This window comes from Oryctolagus cuniculus, chromosome 2 (assembly GCF_964237555.1).
Source record: "Oryctolagus cuniculus chromosome 2, mOryCun1.1, whole genome shotgun sequence".
Taxonomy (NCBI): domain Eukaryota; kingdom Metazoa; phylum Chordata; class Mammalia; order Lagomorpha; family Leporidae; genus Oryctolagus; species Oryctolagus cuniculus.
In genome coordinates this window covers 133,253,723-133,276,484 of record NC_091433.1, presented here as the reverse complement: position 1 = coordinate 133,276,484, position 22,762 = coordinate 133,253,723, and the positions used below count along the sequence as shown (strand labels likewise).

The 22,762-nt window shown below is 44.1% G+C and overlaps 1 protein-coding gene across 7 annotated transcripts in view; it reads right to left on the bottom strand.

Moving 5' to 3' along the window:
- Nucleotides 1-17,128: 17,128 nt before the first annotated feature.
- Nucleotides 17,129-22,762, bottom strand: part of NFU1 (NFU1 iron-sulfur cluster scaffold) — a 42,588-nt gene continuing 36,954 nt past the window's right edge. For all 7 annotated transcript variants that reach the window (XM_002709823.5, XM_070069011.1, XM_070069012.1 and 4 more), the window contains 2 exons: nucleotides 21,233-21,407; nucleotides 17,129-17,299 (listed from right to left, as the gene is read on the bottom strand). In XM_002709823.5, the coding sequence (XP_002709869.1) occupies nucleotides 17,255-17,299; nucleotides 21,233-21,407 (220 nt within the window). In that variant the 3' untranslated portion in view covers nucleotides 17,129-17,254. The remainder of the gene's footprint in view (nucleotides 17,300-21,232; nucleotides 21,408-22,762) is intronic.

Genomic DNA, 22,762 nt, shown 5'->3' with positions numbered 1-22,762 from the left:
GTAGGTCCCGCCTCCCAATGCCGCCCCGCCCCTCAGGTCCACGCAGGCGCTGGACGGCTGGCGGCGGAGACGTGGCAGCGACTCGTGGCTGCCTGCATCCGCCTCAGGTTCCTGGAGCCGCCCGCTCTGGGGCGAGCCGTGGGAGGGACCGGACGGTGCGGGAGAACGGAACTCTAAGCCTGACAGGGAGTGAGGGAAAGAGGAGGATGGAAATGTTATCAAGCTCCGGCCCCCCCGGAGGAGATCCTGGGGCGGGGCGGGGGGGATCAAGTCAGGGTGGAATAGAGAAAGACGGCTGAGCAAAGACTGCGAAGAATTGCGTGAGGTGGGGGAGGGAGGTGCGCAGATTCTCGACGGCTCAGCGCCCTGCAGGCTCGGCCAGTCTTTCTGGCTAGGGGCAGCCCATTCGCTCCTAAGCCCTAGGTAATGTGCCTGGCCTCCCAGGGCCCTCCGCACCCGTCCCCACCCCCACCGTCGCCTTCCTAACCCCAGGGTTCCCAAGGACGGGGAGGGAAGGAATGCGAGGCTTCCAACCCTGCCCCTGGGCTCGGGAAACTGATGGCCCCAGAGGACTAGGAATTGCCCAACTTTGACAGTCTTGCGCGTGACTCATGAACGATTAATTCTCTGAATTAATGCACCACCGCTGCCAAAACAGACGTGATTAGAGAGGGATGATGTTTCCCAGCATGTATTACCTGCCTGTTTCCTTAAGGAAGATTTCAATGGCATCATTAGTCTAATGTAGATGGTTATCAGAGCCCTATCAGCAACTCTGCACTAGACTAAAACGCTTACATGCCGGGACTGTGGCATAGCGGGTTAAGCTGCCACCAGTGGCCTCGCCATCCCATATGGACACCTGTTGGAGGCCTGGCTGCTCCACTTCCGATCCAGCTCCTTGCTAATGCGTTTGGGAAAGCAGCCAAAATGGCCCAAGTCCTCGGGCCCCTGCACCCATCCACGTGGGAGGCCCGAAAGAAGCACCTGGCTTCTGCCTGCTCCAGACCCCGTCTCTGCGGCCATCTGGGAAGTGAACAAGTGAGTGGAAGATCTCGCTCTGTCTCTCCCTTTCTGTAACTCTGCCTATCCAATAAATAAATTAAAAAAAAAAAAAAAAAAAAAAAAAAAAACCTCTTACATGGCGCACAGAAATCCTGGAGCTGTGACCCTTCTTTAGGTATCTGGTCTTAGACTAGCGCTGTACTGCACCACCTTGCAGCTGTGTCCACTCCAACAAGGACCAGGCGGCTCCTCAACTGGGCCGACATTCCAAGCCTTAACATTGTATGGGGCCGGCACGTCCAATCCTGCCAATACGCGAGGAAAAGCAGCCAAAGATGGCCCACTGCCACCGACTTGGGAGACCTGTAACTCTGCCTTTCAAATAAATAAGTCTTTAAAAAAAAAAAATAAATGCTGCCTCTTCTGGAAAACTTTAAGTCTCCACCAGGGGCAGATTTAGAGACATGCATTAAACTTTTTTATTGCGCTGCCCCATTCCAATCAATATGCTTTGACATTTTGTGAGTTTTAAAACTATTTCTCTGGCCGGCGCTGCGGCTCACTAGGCTAATCCTCCACCTGCAGCGCCAGCACACCGGGTTCTAGTCCCGGTCGGGGCACCGGATTCTGTCCCGGTTGCCCCTCTTCCAGGCCAGCTCTCTGCTATGGCCCAGGAGTGCAGTGGAGGATGGCCCAAGTGCTTGGGCCCTGTACCCCATGGGAGACCAGGATAGGCACCTGGCTCCTGGCTTTGGATCAGCGCGATGCGCTGGCCGCAGCGGCCATTGGAGAGTGAACCAACGGCAAAAGGAAGACCTTTCTCTCTGTCTCCCTCTCTCTGTCCACTCTGCCTGTCAAAAAAAAAAAAAAAAAAAAAAAAAAAAAAAAACTATTTCTCTACTAGATTATAAGTTTCTTGAGGCTAGAAGAAGTCTTTGGATGCCCAACACAAACCCTAGCACAAAGTCAGGTGTCAAAACATATTCAGTGACTGAAAAAGCCCTGTATCGGCAGAATTGACCTCTGACTGGTTACATAATGGAGTGAGCAAAGGACTTAAGAGTTTTTCTTGGGGGAAAAAATTGCCTTTTTTACCACTTGTTTTAGAAAGCCTAAAAATTTCACCTTTAACTATCAAACGTATTTCTCACCGAAAAGCCCTTTGATATTTCAAGCTCTTATACAGGAACCTAGATGACTCTGAGCAAAGTTAAACAGTGAGCTGTTTGTTATTAGGCAATACATTTTTTAAAATTTATTTTTATCTATTTGAAAGGCAGAGGGAGAGATTTTCATCTGCTGTTTCACTCAACAAATACCCTCAATGTCAAGGGCAGAGCCGGGCCAAAGCCAGGAGCCCATAACCTAATCAGGGTCTCCAATGAGCCATTGTCTGCTGCCTCAAAGGGTATGAAATCAGCAGGAAGCCAAAGACAGAAGCAGATCCAGGACTCAAACCCATGCACTCTAAAATGGGATGTGGGCATTCAACTTCTATGCCAAACATAGAGCAATACATTTTTTAATTTGAAGAAGTAAAGCCTTAATCCAGTCTTTCTGCTAATGTGTACCCTGGGAAGCAGCAGGTGATGAGACCTTGATGGAGTTCTGGCCTGGAAGCTCGTTTCTCTCTTTCTCTCTCTCTCTCTCTCTGATTTACTTTTTTGAAAGGCAGTTTCAGAGAGAAACAGATCTTCCATCTCCTGGTTCACTTCTAAAATTGCCACAACTGCCAGGGGTGGGCAAAGCTGAAGCCAGGAGCCTGGAATTCCATCTGGGTCTCCCACAAGGGTGGCAGGGGCCAAAATATTTGGACCATCTTCCACTGCTTCCCCAGGAAAGCAGTACAGGGAGCTGAATCAGAAGTAGGGCAATCTGGGACTTATATGGATTTATATGTCAGTGTCATAGGCAGCAGCTTGACCCACTGTGCCACAACACCAGCCTATTTCTTTGCCTTTCAAATAAAATGAAACAGGCCAGCGCTGTGACGTAGCAGGTAAAGCTGCCTTTTGCAGTGCCAGCATCCCATATGGATGCTGGTTTGAGTCCCAGCTACTCCACTTCCAATCCAGCTCTCTGCTATGGCCTGGGAAAGCAGTAGAAGATGGCCCAAGTCCTTGGGCCCCTGCACCTGTGTGGGAGACCCGGAAGAAGCTCCTGGCTCCTGGCTTCAGATTGGCTCAGTTCTGGCTGTTGCAGCCAGTTGGGGAGTGGACCAGTGGATGGAAGATCCCTCTCTCTCTCTTCTCTCTCTCTCTGCCTTTCCTTCTCTCTGTGTGTAACTCTGATGTTCAAGTAAATAAACAAATAAATCTTTTTTTAAAAAATGAACCTAAATAATTTTTTTAAGAAAGAAAAGAGGGTCAGCAATGTGGTGTAGCTGGTAAAGCCTCTGCCTGCAACAGCAGCATCCCTTATTGGAACGGTTGTGTCCCGGCTGCTCCACTTCTGATCCAGAGCCCTGTAATGACCGAGGAGAAGCAGCAGAAGATGGCCCAAGTGCTTGGGCCTCTGCCACCTACATGGGAGATCAAGAAGAAATTCCTGGCTCCTGGCTTCTGTCTGGCCCAGCCCCAGCCCCAGCCCCTGCAGCCATCAGGGGGGTGAACTAGCAGATAGAAGATCTCAATTTGTTTCTCTCTCTGTCTCTCTGTGTAACTCTTTCAAATAAATAAATAAATCTTTTTTTTAAAAAAAGAAAAGAAACGAAAGCCTTTGTGAGTACATCTTAGCCCAAGAGCCATCACCTAAGAGGTTCAGGTAGAACTTCAATGATATTGCCAAGGAGTTGAAGTAAAATTCCAATGCATAAGCAATACCTTTGTGCACTGGCAGCACATCTGTCGATGCCACAGAGAAAATGCCAGCAGTTCCACCAACGTTCTTATGCTCCAACTATAATAATCTGCTGAAGCCTTCGCTCTCCCTTTCTGCCTGCTACTCCATTACAGTGACTATCAATCTGTCTTACCCACCTCCATTCTACAGCTATTTTGGAAGGTTCTTATGCACCACTTGGGAGGAAGAAACTGTAAAGGCTAGTATTTTCCCAACCCAGCCTTGAGCAACCTGATTAACCCACCACAACAAAGAACCCTTTGTAACCATGTGCCAGTCAAGAACTAATATGGAAGAACTTTGTTTGTCTGACCACCGTCTACACAGAGCTCTGTCTTAAATGAAACCTTCAGGAATAAAGCCTGCAGGAAAAAAAAATAAATAAATAACTGATCTGCAAAGCAAAGGAGGCATCTGGGTCTAATTTGAACATCTGAGGAAATGCAAGAATACTTAAAGAAGTTCATAGGAAAATAGAATTAAAAGTTCATTTCAGTGCAATAAATTTTGAAATTCATGCATAAGGTTTCTCATAATATGCATTTTTAAAATATTTATTTATGTATTTGAAAGTCAGGATTACACAGAGAAGGAGAGACAGAGAGGGAAGGAGAGGCAGAGAGAAAGAGGTCTTCCATCCTCAATTTGCTGCAACGGCTGGAGCTGTGCCGATCTGAAGCCAGGAGCCAGGAGCTTCTTCCGGGTCTCCCACATGGTGCAGGTGCCCCAGGACTTGGGTCATATTCTACTGCTTTCCCAGGTCATAGCAGAGAGCTGGATCAGAAGTGGAGCAGCCAGGACTCGAACTGGCGCCCATATGGGATGCCAGTACTGCAGGAGGCAGGCGGCCTTACCCGCTATGCCACAACACCAGCCCCACAATATGCATTTCCATGTACTTTTTGAAAATCCCTCATATGCATGGATTTCAACATTTGTTGGCACGAAAATCAATTCATCTTTTAATTCTATTTTTCATGAGCCCATTTGAAAGAATTTTCCCCTCTGATCAAAAAGTTTTGAACTATATTAAACAAAAGGGGGAAAAAAACAGTAATGATGGGAAGGGAGTATCATTCATCATCTCCTTATGTCATCTACTTCCCTGTTCAGAGGTTTAGTCCGGTCAGTTCAGAAAGCTCTTAGCACCCACCTTGCCTTGCAACCTGAAGGCCTAAAGTCCAGCAGGGTTCCAGTTGCCATTTCTAAAGAAATGAAGGCCAGCGCCGCAGCTCACGAGGCTAATCCTCCGCCTTGCGGCGCCGGCACACCGGGTTCTAGTCCTGGTCAGGGCGCTGGATTCTCTCCCGGTTGCCCCTCTTCCAGGCCAGCTCTCTGCTGTGGCCAGGGAGTGCAGTGGAGGATGGCCCAAGTACTTGGGCCCTGCACCCCATGGGAGACCAGGATAAGTACCTGGCTCCTGCCATCAGATCAGTGCAGTGCGCCAGCTGCAGCGCGCCAGCCTCAGCGGCCATTGGAGGGTGAACCAATGGCAAAGGAAGACCTTTCTCTCTGTCTCTCTCTCTCACTGTCCACTCTGCCTGTCAAAAAATAAAAATAAAAAATAAAAAAATAAAAAAAAATAATACAGGGGCGGGAGGAGGGGACAGGCATTTGTCGCAGCAGTTAAGACACCACTTTAGATGCCCACATCCCAAATTGGGGTGTTTGGATTTGAGTCCCTGTTCTGATTCCAAGCTCCAGTTTCTTGTTAATACACACTTTGGGAGGCAACATGTGATGGCCTGCTTGAATCCTTGCCAGCCATTTAGGAGAGCTAGATTGAATTTCAGGATCCTGGCTTTGGCCTGCCCCAGCTCTGCTGTTCCTAGCATTTGAAGAGGAATCATCTGGAGGAAAATCTCTGTCTTTCATATATGAAATATATCAAATATATATATGCATATATATATATCTGCCTTTCAAATAAGTAATTTTTTAAATAGTAAAAATATGAGAACTTAGGGTATGTATGTATGCCCTGGTTTTTAGGGTGTTTTGTGGATAAATATACCCCAACAGAGAAGATCCTGGCAAGCAAAGGAAAAAGAAATAGGTCAAGTCCCTAAGGCCTATGAGAAGGAAGAAATGAAGACAACAATAGAAGGCATCAATCACTCTCTCTGAGTGAAACCCTGTGGTTCCACCACCACTCCAATTCATGCTATACACCTTCACACCAAAATAATCTTTTTTTTTTTTTTTTTTTTTTTTTTTTTTTTTTTTTTTTGTGACAGGCAGAGTGGATAGTGAGAGAGATAGACAGAGAGAAAGGTCTTCCTTTGCCGTTGGTTCACCCTCCAATGGCCGCCGCGGAGGCGCGCTGCGGCCGGCGCACCGCGCTGATCCGGTGGCAGGAGCCAGGAGCCAGGTGCTTTTCCTGGTCTCCCATGAGGTGCAGGGTCCAAGCACTTGGGCCATCCTCCACTGCACTCCCTGGCCACAGAAGAGAGCGGGCCTGGAAGAAGGGCAACCGGGACAGAATCCGGCGCCCCGACCGGGACTAGAACCCGGTGTGCCGGCGCCGCTAGGCGGAGGATTAGCCTAGTGAGCCGCAGCGCCGGCCCAAAATAATCTTTCAAAAATACAAATTTGCTCCAGTTTCTTTCTGCTTGAAATTCAGTGGGTATCCTTCACCTGCAAGATGAAGCCCAGACTTCCCGGCATGCACCACTGTCATTCAGGATCTCCTGCCAGTTTGGTCAACAGCATCTCCCATCACTCTCTTCCAGAATCTTAGGGTCCAGCTATAATCACCTACTGAGAATTCCTGAAAGCAGAGTATCATCTCAGACTTCTATACTCCTGTATTTGGCCTTTTTGAAAAGAAACATTAAACAGGGAACCAGGTGAATGGTTGGGGCTTGATTATTGTAGACTAGATAGCCATTTAGGAAATGGGACTGTAAGAGAACAAGAAAGTTATCTTGTCAAAAATTATTTCCACTCCCTACCTACCCATTGCCTACCATGGGTGTTGAACACCTGGACCATGAACACCTGGTCCATGAACCCATTTGGTCTGGCCCTGCTAAGGCAACTGCAGGTGGGACTCAAAATTCAATAAATATACAGCAGGCTAATTTTTAAGTTGATAATGTTGTACAGCCCATGAATGATGTTATTAATATCCACATGGCCCTTGGCAGAAAAATCTATCTGTATATTTAAGGCAGAAAATTCTCCCATGACTTCATGATAATGACTTCATTAAGTCATTATCAACTATTAGCACTTTTGAGTTAATAGTTTAATTAATACTATAAACTATTTATAGGATTACTTTTCATTTGGATAGCAATTATGAAAAGGTCACTGGGAAATGGGAGTTTTGTTGGGGATGAGATTAAGACAGTCTGAAATCAGGAGAAGGGCAGACCTGAACAGACTGCCTGGGGAAAGGGGAAATACAAATGCATGTGGAATTGAGCACGCTGATGTGGTGAGGCTGATGGTGTGGCACAACTGCTGCTTATGGCATCAGGATCCCAGATCAGAGTTCTGGCTGCTCTGCTTCCAACACAGTTTCCTGCTAATGCACCTGGGAAGGCAGTAAATGATAGTTCAAGTACTCGGGTCCTTGCCACCAATATGGGACATCAGGAGGGAGTTCCTGGTTGCTGGCTTTGGGCAGGCCTTGCCTAGGCCATTGCAGGCATTTGAGGAGTAAATCAGAAGATAGTAGATTATGCATGCTCACTCTCTCTCTCCCCCTTTCAAATAAATAAATAAATGTGTTTTTTTTTTTAAAGGGAAATTGGTAATGAAAGCTGACTTTATGCACTGTGGCAGTTCATTTTAATGTGTCAACTTGATTGGGACATGGTGACCAGATATTTGGTCAAATATTATTCTAGTTGTTTCCAGGAGGGTGTTTTTGGATGAGCTTAACATTTCAATTGGTGGATTTTTAAATGTTTATTTCCATCTACTTGACAGAGAGAGAAAGAGAAAGACAGATCTTCCATCCACTAGTCTACTCCTCCTCCAATGCCTCCTCCTCATCCAGTGCCTTCAATAGCCAGGGCTGGTCCAGGATGAGGTCAGGGACTCCATCCGGGTCTCCCACATGGTGTTTCAGGGATCCAAGCACTTGAGCCATCATCCATTACCTTTCAGGATGCATTAGCAGGAAGCTGAATCAGAGAAGCAGAGAGATTGCCCTTCATAATTTGAGTAGGCCTCATCCACTCAGTTGAAGACTTGAAAACAAAAGACTGCTCTTCCTCAAGCAAGAAGACATGGTCTTCAGCTTTGAACCATAACATGCAACAGCGGTTCTTCCCTGGGTCTCCAGTCTGATAGCCTACCTTGTAGATTTTGAACTTACCAGCTTCCATAGTTGCATGAACCAATTCCTTAAAATCAATTTCTCTCTCTCTCCCCCTCTCTCCACACATACAAATATACACAGTCATGCATCACTTAATGATCAGTATGTTCTGTGAAATGTATCACTGGCTGATTTTGTCCTTGTGAAGAAGAAATCGCACAGTGTACTTGCACAAACCTAGATGGTGTATGTAGGTCAATCACTTGACATGGCCTCTTGATGCAATCAAGAGATGTTGTCTGAGACTGCTGCCAGTGTAACATGGCAAACTTTATTTTTAATAAGGCCTACATTCTAAACTGGTGCTAAAAAGTAAAGTAAATACATAAACCAGTAACACAGACCATCATCAAGTGTTATGTACTGTACATAATTGCATCTGCTATACTTGAATACAACTGACAGCATAGGTTTGTTTATACCAGCATCACCATAAACACATAAGTAAGGTGTCCACTAGGCAATGGTGTAGTTTTCAATTGGTAGTTTTCAATTCCATTTTAATCTTAATCTTACAGGACCACAATCATATATGTAGTCCATTGATAACAGAAATGTTGTTTTGCAATATATGAACTGTTGTGCACGTGTATAATAGTTTCTCCATATGGTGGATATGTTCCAAGGCCCCCAGTACATACTTGAAACAGTGAATAGTACTGAACACTATATATATATATATATGTATAGTATTTTTCGCATTCATCCATCCCTTTAATGACATTTAATTTTTAAATTAGGCATAATAAAAGATTAACAATAAACTAATGATAAATAGAACAATTCTAACAATATGTTGCAATAAAACTTCTGTGAATATAGTCTCTTTCTCAAAATACCTTACTGTATATTGTACTCACCCTTCTTGTGATGATGTGAGATGAATGACATAGGCACTGTGACAGTACTGGGTTACTAAGGACTTTCTTTTTTTAAAAGATTTATTTATTTATTTGAAAGGCAGAGCAACAGAGAGACAGACAGAGACAGAGAGATCCTCCGCCTGCTGGTTCACTGCTCAAACAGGGCTCAACAACGGGAGATAGGCCAGGCTGAAGTCAGAAGCCAGGAACTCACACAGGTGTCAGGGGCCTAAGCACTTGGACCATCATCAGCTTTACTAGCCATATCAGCAGCTGGGAGCTGAATCAGAAATAGAGCAGACAGGACTCAAACCTAAATGCAACAAAGGATGTCTGTCACAGGCAGTAGCTTAACCAGCTGTGCCATATGCCAGCCCCTACTACTGACTTTCTTTTTTTTTTTTTTTTCTTTTTTTTTTTTTTCTTTTTTTTTTGACAGGCAGAGTGGACAGTGAGAGAGAGAGAGACAGAGAGAAAGGTCTTCCTTTTTGCCGTTGGTTCACCCTCCAATGGCCGCCGCGGCCGGCGCGCTGCGGCCAGCGCACCGCACTGATCCGATGGCAGGAGCCAGGAGCCAGGTGCTTTTCCTGGTCTCCCATGGGGTGCAGGGCCCAAGCACCTGGGCCATCCTCCACTGCACTCCCTGGCCACAGCAGAGGGCTGGCCTGGAAGAGGGGCAACCGGGACAGAATCCGGAGCCCCGACCGGGACTAGAACCCAGTGTGCCGGCGCCGCTAGGCGGAGGATTAGCCTAGTGAGCCGCGGCGCCGGCCTACTGACTTTCTGACAATGCCAGAAGGATGGTAAGTCATGATGATGCCAACAGACTTCAAGTAACTAAAACAGCAGAAAAGGAAATTGAGGATAAGGGGGAACTACCATATGCAAATGAGAGGGTCTTGAAAATTTTCATGAAAAACTATGCATGGATTTCAATATTTTTGTACCAAAATAAACTTACCTTTTAACTCCATTTTCCATGAATGCTTTCAAATACCTTCATATATATCACACACACACATATCCTATTGGCACTATTTCTATGTAAATTCTGAATACATTAATGTATTAATCAATAATCAATACACTTCGTTGATTTCCCCAACATTCATTACACCTGTTTTAAATTTCTAAAGGGCACAGCTTTCACTGACAAATAATAGAAATCCACTTTACCTGGATGAAGAAGGGGATTCATTGATTCACTCGAAAAGACAGGGCTGCAGCCAGCTTTAGGTACATCTACACCAGGAAGCAGCTCTAGAATCACATCTTCATGGCACTGCAGAAGCAGAAGCCACTCCTCTACCCTCACTTTATATTCTAGGCGAGGACTCTGAGGAGTCCAGAGTAAGGTACATGCCCCGTCCTGTGGCAAAGAAGGTGGGCACAGGGACTGGACAGCTCCACAAGAGCCATGTAGAGTCGGTGAGGGGAAGCAGTTTTTCAAAGGGGAAGGTGTTGCTAAAAGAACGAACACCACGAAGGTACAAACAGAAGGTAAGTGCTACATGAGGTGAACATGGCCTCTATGTCCCACAGGAAACCTCAGGCCTCAGGACAAATGATAACTCCAGGTGGAAGCAGGACTTTCTCAGCACGCAGCTCCCAGACGGTTCCAAGTTTTCCCAGCAGGTAGAAGCTGGGGCAGTTTCCAGGCTCTGCTAAAAATTCATTCTACTACCAAGAAAGTCAACAAATTGAAAACCATGAGATTAACAGGCCCTATCTTTAACCTACTATTTCTGTCCTGTAAGACATGATCAGGGCCAGGATAAGGGGTGGGCCATTCAGAGCTGCCTAGAGTTGAAAGGTCACTAGAAATTGAAGATGACAGAAAAATTCCTTGTTTCAAGGTTTCCTTTCAGTGGACCCAGAAGTCATCCTGGATGGCCTGTAAACGCCTGTGGAGTTACCACAGATAAATCTGATGTGGGGAAATGGAGTATAAGGCTAGGTTTCCCAATAAAGCACGTAGATTCCCCCCAGACTGGAGAGTAGCCAGCTTCACATAACTGAACACAAAATGGACACAGGTGCACACACAGCTTTTTTGGCCTACTGTGCTTCTGGATTCAGTAAGAGATGGGAGCCTCCTGCCCAATGGAAAGCACCTACGAAGCTTCTCTCCTCTCCGAGGGAGGAATGCTCAGGAGGTACACTCGGCCTAGGCCTGAAAGCACAGCAGTACAAACAGCAGCAAGGAGGTCTGTGTTCAGAATTCCAGGCTGGTGTTCTCAGCTTTTCCGCTTAAGTTGAATGGCAATGGAAAATGTATTTCTCCTCCCTGTGCCTCTGTCTTCCAGTCTATAAAAATAGAGACAGTTACCACTCACACAGGATATGGCTTCATAAATGTAACATGCTACAACAGAGTGTTTGTTATATAGTGAACGATCAATGAAAGTTTCCGTTTTTATATATTTTGGCCCATATAACCTTACCATTGTGCAGGGCTTCATTCTAATTTTTTTTTTAAGGCAGAGTGACAGAGAGGGGAAGGCAGAGACAGAGATCTTCCATCTGCTGGTTCAATTCCCAAAACGGATACAACATTCAGGGGTGAGCCAGGCTGAAGCCGGGAGCTGGCAACTCCATCTAGGTTTCTCACATGGGTGGCAGGTGCCCAGATACTTGGGCCATCTTCCACTGCTTTCCCAGGTGTTTTAACAGGGAGCTGGATTGGAAGCAGAGCACCCAGGTTCAAACTGGTGGTCTGACATGGAGTGCCTGTGTTGTAGGCAGCAGCTCAACCCATTGCACCACACCCAGCCTCTTCATCCTAAATTTTGCTTAGTGAAAAATCCTCCAAGTCCTTGGTTTCTTCTTTTTTGTTAAAAAAAAAAAAAGTATTTACATGCGAGGCAGAAAGAGATAGACAGACATAGATCTCCCATTTGCTGGTTCACTTTCCAAATGCCTGCAACAGTCAGGCCTGGGCTGGCACCAACGCCAGGAGCCAGGAACTCAATCTGGGTCCCCTATGTGGGTGGCACGGAGCTGACCACTTGAGCTACCATCACTAAGGTACAGATTAGCAGGAAGCCAGAATCAGAAGTGGAGCCAGGACTTGAACTCAAGCATTACAACATCATGTATGGGCATCTCAACTAGAATCTGAAGGACTAAGCCAAATGCCTGCCCCCATATTTATTTTTATTTTTGAAAGGCAGAGAGACAGACAGATCTTCCATCCACTAGTACGTCCCCAAGTGCCTGCAAGAGCTAGGGCTGGGCCAGGCCAAAGCCAGGAGCAGGAAACTCAATCCAAGGCTTCCAAGTGGGTGGCAGGGGCTCAAGTACTTGAGTCATCATTGCTGTCCCCCATGAGGCACATTAGCAGGAAGCTGGAATTGGAAGCGGAGCCACAACACAATCTCAGGCACTCGGGTATGGGATGTCGATATTCCAAGTAGGGTATTAACTGCTACACCAAATGCCTGCCCCAATGCCTTTTTCTTGACCATTAATCTTAGTTCCAATTATCTGTTGAAAGGGCAGGTATTGTGGTATAGCAGGTGAAGCCACTGCCTGCGACATCTGCATCCCATATAAGCACTGGTTCGAGACCCAGCTGCTCCACTTCTAATCCAGCTCCCTGTTAATGGCCTGGGAAAAACAGCAGAAGATGGCCCAAGTGTTTGGGCCCCTCCACCCATGTGGGAGACCTGTATGAAGTTCCTGGCTCTTAGCTTTGGCCTGGCTCAGTCCTGGCCATTGCAGTCATTTGGGGAGTGAACCTGCAAACGGAAGCTCTTTCTCTCTCTCTCTCTCTCTCTCTGTGTAACTCTGACTTTTAAATAAATAAATAAATAAATGATTTTAAAAGGTTTATTTATTTATTTGAAAGGCAGAGTTACAGAGAGGGAGAGGCAGAGAGAGAAGTGTTCTATCTGCTGGTTCACTCCCCAAATGGTCACAATGGCTGGAGCTGGGATGATCTGAAGCCAAGAGCCAGGAGCTTCCTCCAGGTCTCCCATGTGCGTGCAGGGGCCCAAGGACTCAGGCCATCTTATTCTGCTTTCCAAGGCCATAGCAGAGAGCTCGATAGGAGGTGGAGCTGCAAGGACTCAAACCAGCACCCACACAGGACGCCAGCTTTACTATTATGCTACAACACCAGCCCCAATAAATTTTTTTTAAAGTTATGTTGAAATGTCCTGTATTTATAAAGCATTTTCAAGAATGTTTTCTGTAAAAATATTCTGTATCTTTTGGGGGAGTTAATTTCTATTTTTGTTTTAGAATGACTATTTTCTTTCTTTGGGATCACACACTGGAAATGAATTAGAATTTTTTTATTTTTTTTAAAGATTTATTTATTTATTTGAAAGTCTGGGTTACACAGAGAAGAAGAGACAGAAAGGCAAGGAGAGGCAGAAAGAGGTCTTCCATCCGATGGTTCACTCCTCAATTGGCTGCAACGGCAGGAGCTGTGCTGATCTGATGCCAGGAGCCAGGAGCCTCCTCCAGGTCTTCCCATGCGGGTGCAGGGGCCCAAGGACTTGGGCCATCCTCCACTGCTTTCTCAGGCCATAGCAGAGAGCTGGATCGGAAGTGGAGCAGCCGAGACTCAAACCAGCACCCATATGGGATGCTGGCACTGCAGGCGGCAGCTTTAGCCACTAAGCCACAGCACTGGCCCCTGAATTATAAACATTTAGAAATTCCAACTATTACTAGTAATCTTTGATTAAACAAGGTTTAATTAATTGAAATACATGTTAACTTGTTTAAGATTGATATCTGGCAGTCTGCCAAAAATAAAAAGGCAGTAGGAGTACGCATGTAGCCTATCAGTTAAGGTTCCTGTGTTCCACATCAGAGTACCTGGATTCAGTTCGCAGCTCTAGCTCCTGAGCCAGCCTCTTGCCAATGCAGACCCCAGCAGGCAGCAGTGATAGCTCAAATGACTGATTCCTACCACCCTCATGGGAGACTTGAATTGCGTTCCTAGCTTTTAGCTTCAGCCCAGCTCAGCCTCAGCCTTTGGGATATTTCAAGAGTAAAGTGAACCAGTGATGGGAGACCTCTGTTTCCCTTTGCCCCCCAAATAAATCAATTTTTTAAAAAGCAGTAAGATCAGATGGATCGGGGCTGGCGCTGTGGTGCAGCGGGTTAACGCCCTGGCCTGAAGCTCCCGCATCCCATATGGCACCGGTTCAAGCCCCGGCTGCTCCTCTTCCTATCCAGCTCTCTGCTATGGCCTGGAAAAGCAGTGGAAGATGGCCCAAGTCCTTGGGCTGCAGCACCCGCTTGGGAGATCCGGAAGACGCTCCTGGCTCCTGGCTTTGGATCAGTGCAGCTCCAGCTGTTGTGGCCAACTGGGGAGTGAACCATGGGATGGAAGACCTCTCTCTCCCTCTCCTCTCTCTGTGTAACTCTGACTTCAAATAAAATAAATAAATCTTAAAAAAAAAAAAAAAAAATCGGATGGATCTTTGGTGTAGTGATTAAGTTACATCTTGGAATCCCGCATTCTGTATTTGGAGAGCCTAGTCAGAGTCCTGACTCCCAAGCTTTCTGATCCAGCTGCCTGTATTTAATGCACACTCTGGTGCTGTGGCGCAGTGGGTTAATGCCTTGGCCTGAGGCACCGGCATCCCATATGGGCAACAGTTCTAGTCCCAGCTGCTCCTCTTCCAATCCAGCTCTTTGTTGTGGCCTGGGAAAGCAGCAGAAGATGGCCCAAGTCCTTGGGCCCCTGCACCCACATGGGAAACCCAGAGGAAGCTCCTGGCTCCTGGATTCGGATCAGCGCAGCCCTGGCCATTGCAGCCAATTGGAGAGTGAACCATCGGATGGAAGATCTCTCCCTCTCTCTCTCTGCGTCTCCTGTCTCTGTGTAACTCTGACTTTCAAATAAATAAATCTTAAAAAAAAAAAAAAAAAAAAAAAAGCACACTCTGGGAGGCAGCAGATGGTGGCTAAAGTACTTGGGTCCCTGCCACCTACATAGGAGACCCATTTGAGTTTCAGGCTTCTGGCTTCAGCCTGGCCCAGTCCTGGATGTTGTGTGAACAGCCAATATAAAATGTTTGTCTCTCTATCTCTCTTTTTCTCTGCCTTTCAAATAAAATAAAAATGAAAAAAATAATAATTTAAAAGCATTAAAATTACTTACCAAGTCCTTTGTGATTTACAAGTTTCTGCTAGAATGCAATCAGCTTTAAGCTTTAGAATACCTAATAGTAGCTAAAACAAGAAAAACATTTATCTCACACACTGTAAACTCTGAAGGTGAGTGGATCCTGGGCTGGCTCAGAGGTCAATGAAGTCCTCAAGGTTCCAGGCCCTTTCTTTCTTCCTTACAGCTCTCGTGGCCAGGCTTTTGTCATAATTATCAATCAACTGTCATTGCTCTGGACATCACACACTGCAGTACACCAAAGCAGGAAGAAAAGGAATGGAGGAAAAGAGCCTTCTTTCCAGAGATTAACTCTCAAGGAAGAAAATCTTTCTAGAACTCTCCAGCAGGTATCTCTTGCAGTTCACTGGCCAGGACTGGGTCATATTTCCACCCTCTAGACTTACTCAATGGCAAAGGGAATTGGAGTTGGAATAACTGGCTTAGCCAAGTCACAACGAAGCCCCTGGTACAAAGGTGGGACCTACCTTCCCTGCAATCAGCTGACAAGTGAGAGGGCCTCTTTCAGCAAGAACTGAGGGTATACACTGGATGGGCAGCCAAGAGTATGTGCAGCACTCCCCACTTCTGTACGATTTCCAACCAAGCACATCCACTTTCCACTCAAGCCACACTTAGCTTCTTGCAGTTCTCACATACATTTCACACCTTTGATTCTGCTCCTTATGCCTAGAATCTCCTTCCCTCACCATTCCTAGCTGTTCTTCACAGATGCTTCCTTTTGCTGAAAATCTTCCCAAAACTTTGGCCTCTCAGTCCCATGATCTCCTTTCTTCAAATAGTCTAATACTCTATTCACCTTAGCTACTTATTTCATGGCCATATCTAAGACTTATCATTAATTGCATTTCTTCCACAATCTCAATTACCTGTAGCTTTAACTGAAGGACAAGTTAAGGTATCTACCTTGCAGAGCAACTCCCAGTGTCTAGTCTGAATCTATTATAGCTCAGGGAAATAATTCTCCAATCCTAACTGCTGGCGCTATGAATCCCAGGATAAAAATATGCCCAGCACTCACAACTGCTGAAGCTGTTCCTGTTTCCATTTCTCTCTTGGTCTTTGGAACTAGGACTGCAGAGAAGCTGGGTATCGCTGCTATTTCCTCAACTTTCCTTTTCTGGGATTTTCTGTCAAGAGCTGTCTCTACATTACTATGAAAAATGAGAAAAGCTTACTTTGCTATTGTGGCTATTTGAAAAAGCAGTATCCTGACTGTATAAAGATAACTGTCCAAATGCCTGGCATGGCTCAGAAATTAGTGTCAACTAACATAACTTAAATTTTTAAGCAATTCTAATTTAAATAAAAAGAACATGTGCATAGATGATTCAGGTGTTATAAATAACTCCCATGAGGAAAAGCAATGTGGATCTCTGAGTTAGTAAGAACCAATGGAAAAAGGACTAAAACAACCTTTGATCTGTTTTTCAGAGACTCTGTTTCATGAAGTAAAGCCTTAAAAGCATGCTGATGCAATGGTTTTCAATTTAATTGTCTTACAACCAACTGAATTTCTGTAGATTCTGAAACATACTTCTTGGGGTTTTAGCATTGCTATTATTATTTTTTATCTTTCAGTGAGAAGTTATGTGCTACGACATCGGGAACTACTTCTCGGTTCCCACTCTTAAACCTAATTGTATTTTTTTTTTTAATACGGTGAACACTTCAGTAAAAAAAGTTTCAGACATATCACAAAAAGCTAAGCCATTTTAGAATATTTAAAAAGCATTCTCCCTATTTGCTTCTGTATTTAATGAGAAAGTAAATTATATGGGGAAAATGTATTTTAAAATGTTTCACACATTAGGCAAAGAAGGAATCATGAAAAATGAGGAGCAAAAATAAAAATATCCCTGGATAAAATCCACGTGTACAGAAGATGATTCAGGATGTTATAAATAACTCATATGAGGAAAAGCAAACATGCAGTAATTATATATCATTCTCTAAAGAAAGGACGCTTTATTCATCCTTAAGTTCCTGAACATATTAATAATAAAGGTTTATTATATATTATTAGCAAGTCCAACTTCTGTGCCCAAAGAAAATCCAGGGTATTTAAGGTGAGTTTGCTTCTTTTTCATCTGATTCATCTTCCATAACCTAAAACCAAAAGATGAAGAGAACTTAAGAATTAAGAAAAGAATTAGAAATTGCTGTATTTCTGATTTTCATGTTACTTGTTTAAAAACGCTACTCCAGAACAATGCATGGCAATCTAATAAAAATAAATGAACAGTCCAAAAACACAAAGCTTGAATCACAACCTTGGTATCTCAATAATGTAAAAGCAAACTAAATATTTGCAAATTTATTAAAACCTGGATCTCTCTTCCTTCTCTTAAAAGATGCTTCCAGTGGCAGTGCCTCAGTTGAGAGAGAATGGAGCTTTTTTTCCAAAAGCATCTTATTTATGTAAACACATCTGAAAAGCTAAATGAAAGTATTATTATAAAAATACTTATTAGAAAAATTAATCTCTAAAAAGAATAAAGATCAAAATACTATATAGTAACTAATTACTTCGGCTTTATTCAGATAAAAATCATTTTTTAATCTTAAAAAATGTTAAGACTTTCAGTTAAGAACAATATTAATGAATACTTGAAAAAAAACCAAAAAGATTAATATCTTTCCATGAGTTAATGTATTACTCAGATAATAAAGACCAACTCCTTTAGAGAGGAAAGAACTTTATAAACTCAAGAATGTTTCATTTCCTCACCACACCTTCTGCAAGTAAATACCAATTCAAGTTCATAATCTGACAGCCAATTTCTTGCTCCACCCTGGCCAAGTGAAATGATCCTTTGTCAATCCACCAAAGTGTCACGTAATATAATTTTTTAAAAAGCTGTAAGGAGATTGGGTCTATACTGTGGTGTAGGGGAATAAGCCTCCACCCGTGGCACTGGAATCCCACGTGGGTGCCAGTAAAAATCACAGCTGCACCTCTTCTGATACAGCTCTCTGCTATGGCCTGGGAAAGCAGTAGAAGATGGTCCAAGTGCTTGGGCCCCTGCACCCATGTGGGAGACCCAGAGGAGGCTCCTGGCTCCTGGCTTCAGATTGGCTCAGCCCAGGCCATTGTGGCCACCTGGATGGACCTTTCTCTCTGTCCCTCCCTCTCTCTGTAACTTTACCTCTCAAATAGATAAAATCTTTGAAAAATAAAAATTAAAAAAAGCTGTAAGGGGATAATGGAGCAAAAATTTTTTTAAAATATAAACGAATTTGATTCTAAGACAAAACAGTAGAAAGACAATCATCTCATGATTTCTGTTTTAGGTGGGAGAAAAACGTATATTTAGTTCCAAGGAACTGATTTTTTTTTAAATATTTATTTTATTTTATTAATTCATTCATTCATTTCAAAGGCATACAGAGACAGATAGAGATAGGACTTCCACCTGCGGGTTCACTGTCCAAATGCCCCCGGTAGTTGGGGCCAGACCAAGTAGAAGCCACGATCCAGGAACTTAACCTGGGTTTACCCTCTGGGTAGAATGAATGCAATTACTTGAGCCAACAACTGCTGCCTCCCAAGGTATGCATTAGCAGAAGGCTGGAATCATGAATACAGCCAGGACTCAAAACCAGGCTGACAAGGTGCTATGATATATTCCTTAGTATGCTGAAGCAGGAAAAAAATGTTGATATTGTGCTGTAGATAAAGCTCTAGACCCTGCTCAGTACTAAAAGCAAGATTTTGTACAACAGGGGCCGGCACTGTGGCATAGAAGCTAAAGCTGCTGCCTGCAGCACCAGCATCCCATACGGGGGCTGGTTTGAGCCCCAGCTGCTCCACTTCCGAATGCATTTGGGAAAGCAGCAGAATATAACCCAAGTCCTTGGGTCCCTGCACTCACGGTAAGAGCCAGATGAAGTTTCTGGCTCCTTGCTGCCTCTGTCTTTGTCTCTCTAACTCTGCCTTTCAAATAAATAAATATTCAAAAAGAAAAAGATTTTGTAAACAAAGCACGATTCTGTAAGTTTCTCACTTGTATGTTCAATAACAATTAGAATTTAATTATATCATAGAGCTCTTCTACTCTTTCACTGAAGACTTCTAAAATTTGTCTATAAAATTACATGGCAGGAGCCAGCACTGTGGCGTAGCGGGTAAAGCTGCCTCCTGCAGTGCCGACATTCCATATGGGCACCGGTTCAAGCCCAGCTGCTCCACTTCCAATCCAGCTCTCTGCTATGGCCTGGGAAAGCAGTAGAAGGTGGCGCAAGTCCTTGGTCCTCTGCTCCCATATGGGAGACCCAGAAAAAGCTCCTGGCTCCTGGCTTCAGAGCAGCGTAGGTCCAGCCATTGCGATCAATTGGGGAGCGAACCAGCGGATGGAAGACCTTTCTCTCTCTGCTCCTCCTCCTCTCTCTGTGTAACTCTGACTTTCAAATAAATAAATCTTTAAAAAAAAAAAAACTACATGACAGAGATGGACATTTAGCCTAGTGGTTAAGACCTGAGTTAGGACACTCATGTCTGACACAGGATGCCGGGGCTCAAGTCCCAGCTCCTGATAACAGTTTCCTGTTAATGTAGACCTTAGGAGGTGGCTGGTAACAGCTCAAGTGGTTGAGTTCCTGTCACCCATGTGGGAGACCTGGATTGAACTCCTGGGTCCCAGCTTCAGCCCCCTGACCATCTTGGGCAGCTGGGAGCAAACCAATGGATGGGAGCTCTCCCTATCTGTCTCTCTCTCAAATAAATAAAAACAAAAAACTGCATGATGTTTTAAGTCATCTTTTCTTTTTTGTTTTAAAAAGATTTACTTATTTATTTATTTGAGAGGCAGAGTTACAGACAAGGAGAGAGAGGGAGAGGTGGGGGAGGTGGAATGAGGGAGGGAGAGATAGGTCTTCCATCTGCTGGTTCACTCCCCAAATGGCTGCAACAGCCAGAGTTGGGCCAGGCTGAAGCCAGGAGCTTCCTCAGGGGCTCCCATGTGGGTCCAGGGGTCCAAACACGTGGGCCATCTTCCACTGCTTTCCCAGGCCACTAGCAGGGATCTGGATTGGAAGTGGAACATCCGGGACTTGAACTGGTACCCATATGGGATGGCAGTGTCACAGATGGAGGCTTAACCTATTATACCATGGGGCTGGACTCTAAATCCTCTTTTCATAATTTTTTACAATCAAGCAGCCATATCCCCTGAGTCTGTTTCCTTATGCATTGTGGCACAATAGGTTTAAGCTGCTGCTTTGGACACCCACATACCCTATCAGAGTCCTTGGTTTGAGTCTTGGTTATGCCACTTCCAATTCAGCTCTCTGTTAATGTGCCTAGAAGCAGCAGATGATAGCTCAAGTACTCGAGTACCTGCCACCTGCATGGAATTCCTCTCCTAGTTAAGCCTGGCTGTTGCCGTCATTTGGGGAATGAACCTGTAGATGGAAAAATTTCTGTCTCTTGCTCTGTCACTCTCTGCCTTTCAAAAAAATAAATGTTTTTTTTTTTTAAATGTGAATGACTTACTTAATGAACTATTATTAGAAGATTAAATGAGGTAATATTTATAAAAAAAGCTTGGCACATAGTAGGCTCTTTAATACTAAAAGGTACTTTTATTTTTTAAAGATTTATTTATTTATTTGAGAGGTAGAGTTATAGACAGAAAAAGGGCAAGACAGAAAGGTCTTCCATTCACTGGTTCACTCCCCAAATGGCTGCAACAGCCGGAGTTGGGCCGATCCAAAGCCAGGATCCAGGAGCTTTTTTGGGTCCCCTACATGGGTGCAGAGGCCCAAGTATTTGGGTCATCTTCCACTGCTTTCCCAGGCCATAGTAGAGAGCTGGATTGGAAGAGGAGGCACCCATATGGATGCCAGTGCTACAGGTGGAGGCTTAGCCCACTACACCACAGCACCCGCCCCATAGAAGGCACTTCTAAAATAAGGAGGCTTCAAGTATAATGCAAATTGTAACACAAAGATTTATTCCTTGAAGAAAAAGACAGGATATGAATTTCTTTTCAAATAATTACTTTAATATTAAATCCAAACTGTCATATAATATTGGCATACCTGTTCTACACCTTCTACTTCTGGAATATAAAACTGCAGCATGTTCTGAATTCCATTTTTCAGAGTAATGATAGAGCTGGGGCAGCTGGTACAAGAACCCTGGAGTTTGAGCTGTACAATGCCATCTTCAAAGCCTTTATAGATTACATCTCCTCCATCTTCCTGCACAGTCGGCCTGTGATCACAGAGTGTTTGCGATATATTTAAAAGTTTTCACTGAAAAAACATAACATAGCTTGGCACTTAGATTTTACATTGACAAAATTCACAGTTAAAACCACTTTTATGATAGAGAACACTAACTATAGCTAAATTTTGTAATTTCAACTTTTTCTACTTTCAGAGAAAATGCCAAAATTCAATCATACAATTTATTACATTTTATCACACCTTATAATTTTTAAGCATGTAAGATTTCAAACTGCCTAACAATTATTATGACTACCTAAGATGTACTCAGTTTATTGAGAAAAAGAAAAGATAGATTCAGAAATGCTGGCTTCTTTTGTTTTCTGGCAAACTTTCCATTCAAATATGATACCAGTATAGATAAATACATAAATCAGGTTCACACCATTCTTTTAGTGAATGTTCACAAAGTGAACTTATATTTGTATCTATTACTGAAACTAAGAAACAGAGCAAAAGGACCTAAAAAGTCTCCCTTTGTGCTATCTTCTAGTCATTGGTCCCAACCAAATGTAACCAATCTACTAATTTCTATTGCCTTTGATTAGCTCTGTTTTTATACTTTATTTGGTAATCACACATTATTTATTCTTCTGAATCTGTTTTTATTTCTACTTTGTGAAAAATCATCCACGTTGATAAGTGTAGCAATAGTTCCTTCAATCTCACTGCTGCATAACATTCCATTAAATGAATATGTCCAGAATTTATGTATCTACTTGAACACCCACGAACATCTGAGTTAGCTTTTACAAATAGTTTAGCTATCAAGATTCTTATAAATGTCTTTTCATATACATAATTATTTCTACTGGAAGTAAACCTGAGAGTGAATTCCTGGGTAAAGAGTATGACTATGGGGGCTGGTGCTATGATATCATCCGCCTCCAGTGCCAGTATCCCCTGTGGGTACCGGTTCTAGTCCTGGCTGCTCCTCTTCCGATCCTACTCTCTGCTATGGCCTGGGAAAGCAGCGGAAAATGGCACAAGTGCTTGGGCCCCTGCACCCAAGTTGGAGACCCAGAAGAAGCTCCTGGCTCTTGGCTTCAGATCGGCCCAGCTCCGACCATTGCGGCCACTTAGGGAGTGAACCAGAGGACAGAAGACATTTCTGTCTCCCCCTCTCACTGTCTGTAACTCTACCTCTCAAATAAATAAATAAAATCTTAAAAAAAAAAAAAAAAAGAGTATGAGATGTTCAGAGTTAGCAGATTCTGCCTGGGGATTTTCCAAAGTTACATAAACTTGTGTTCCCACCAGTGGTGCACAAGAGCTGCTGTTGCTCCACATCTTCACCAACAACTCGTACTGCCAATCTTAATCTTTTAAAGATTTATCTAC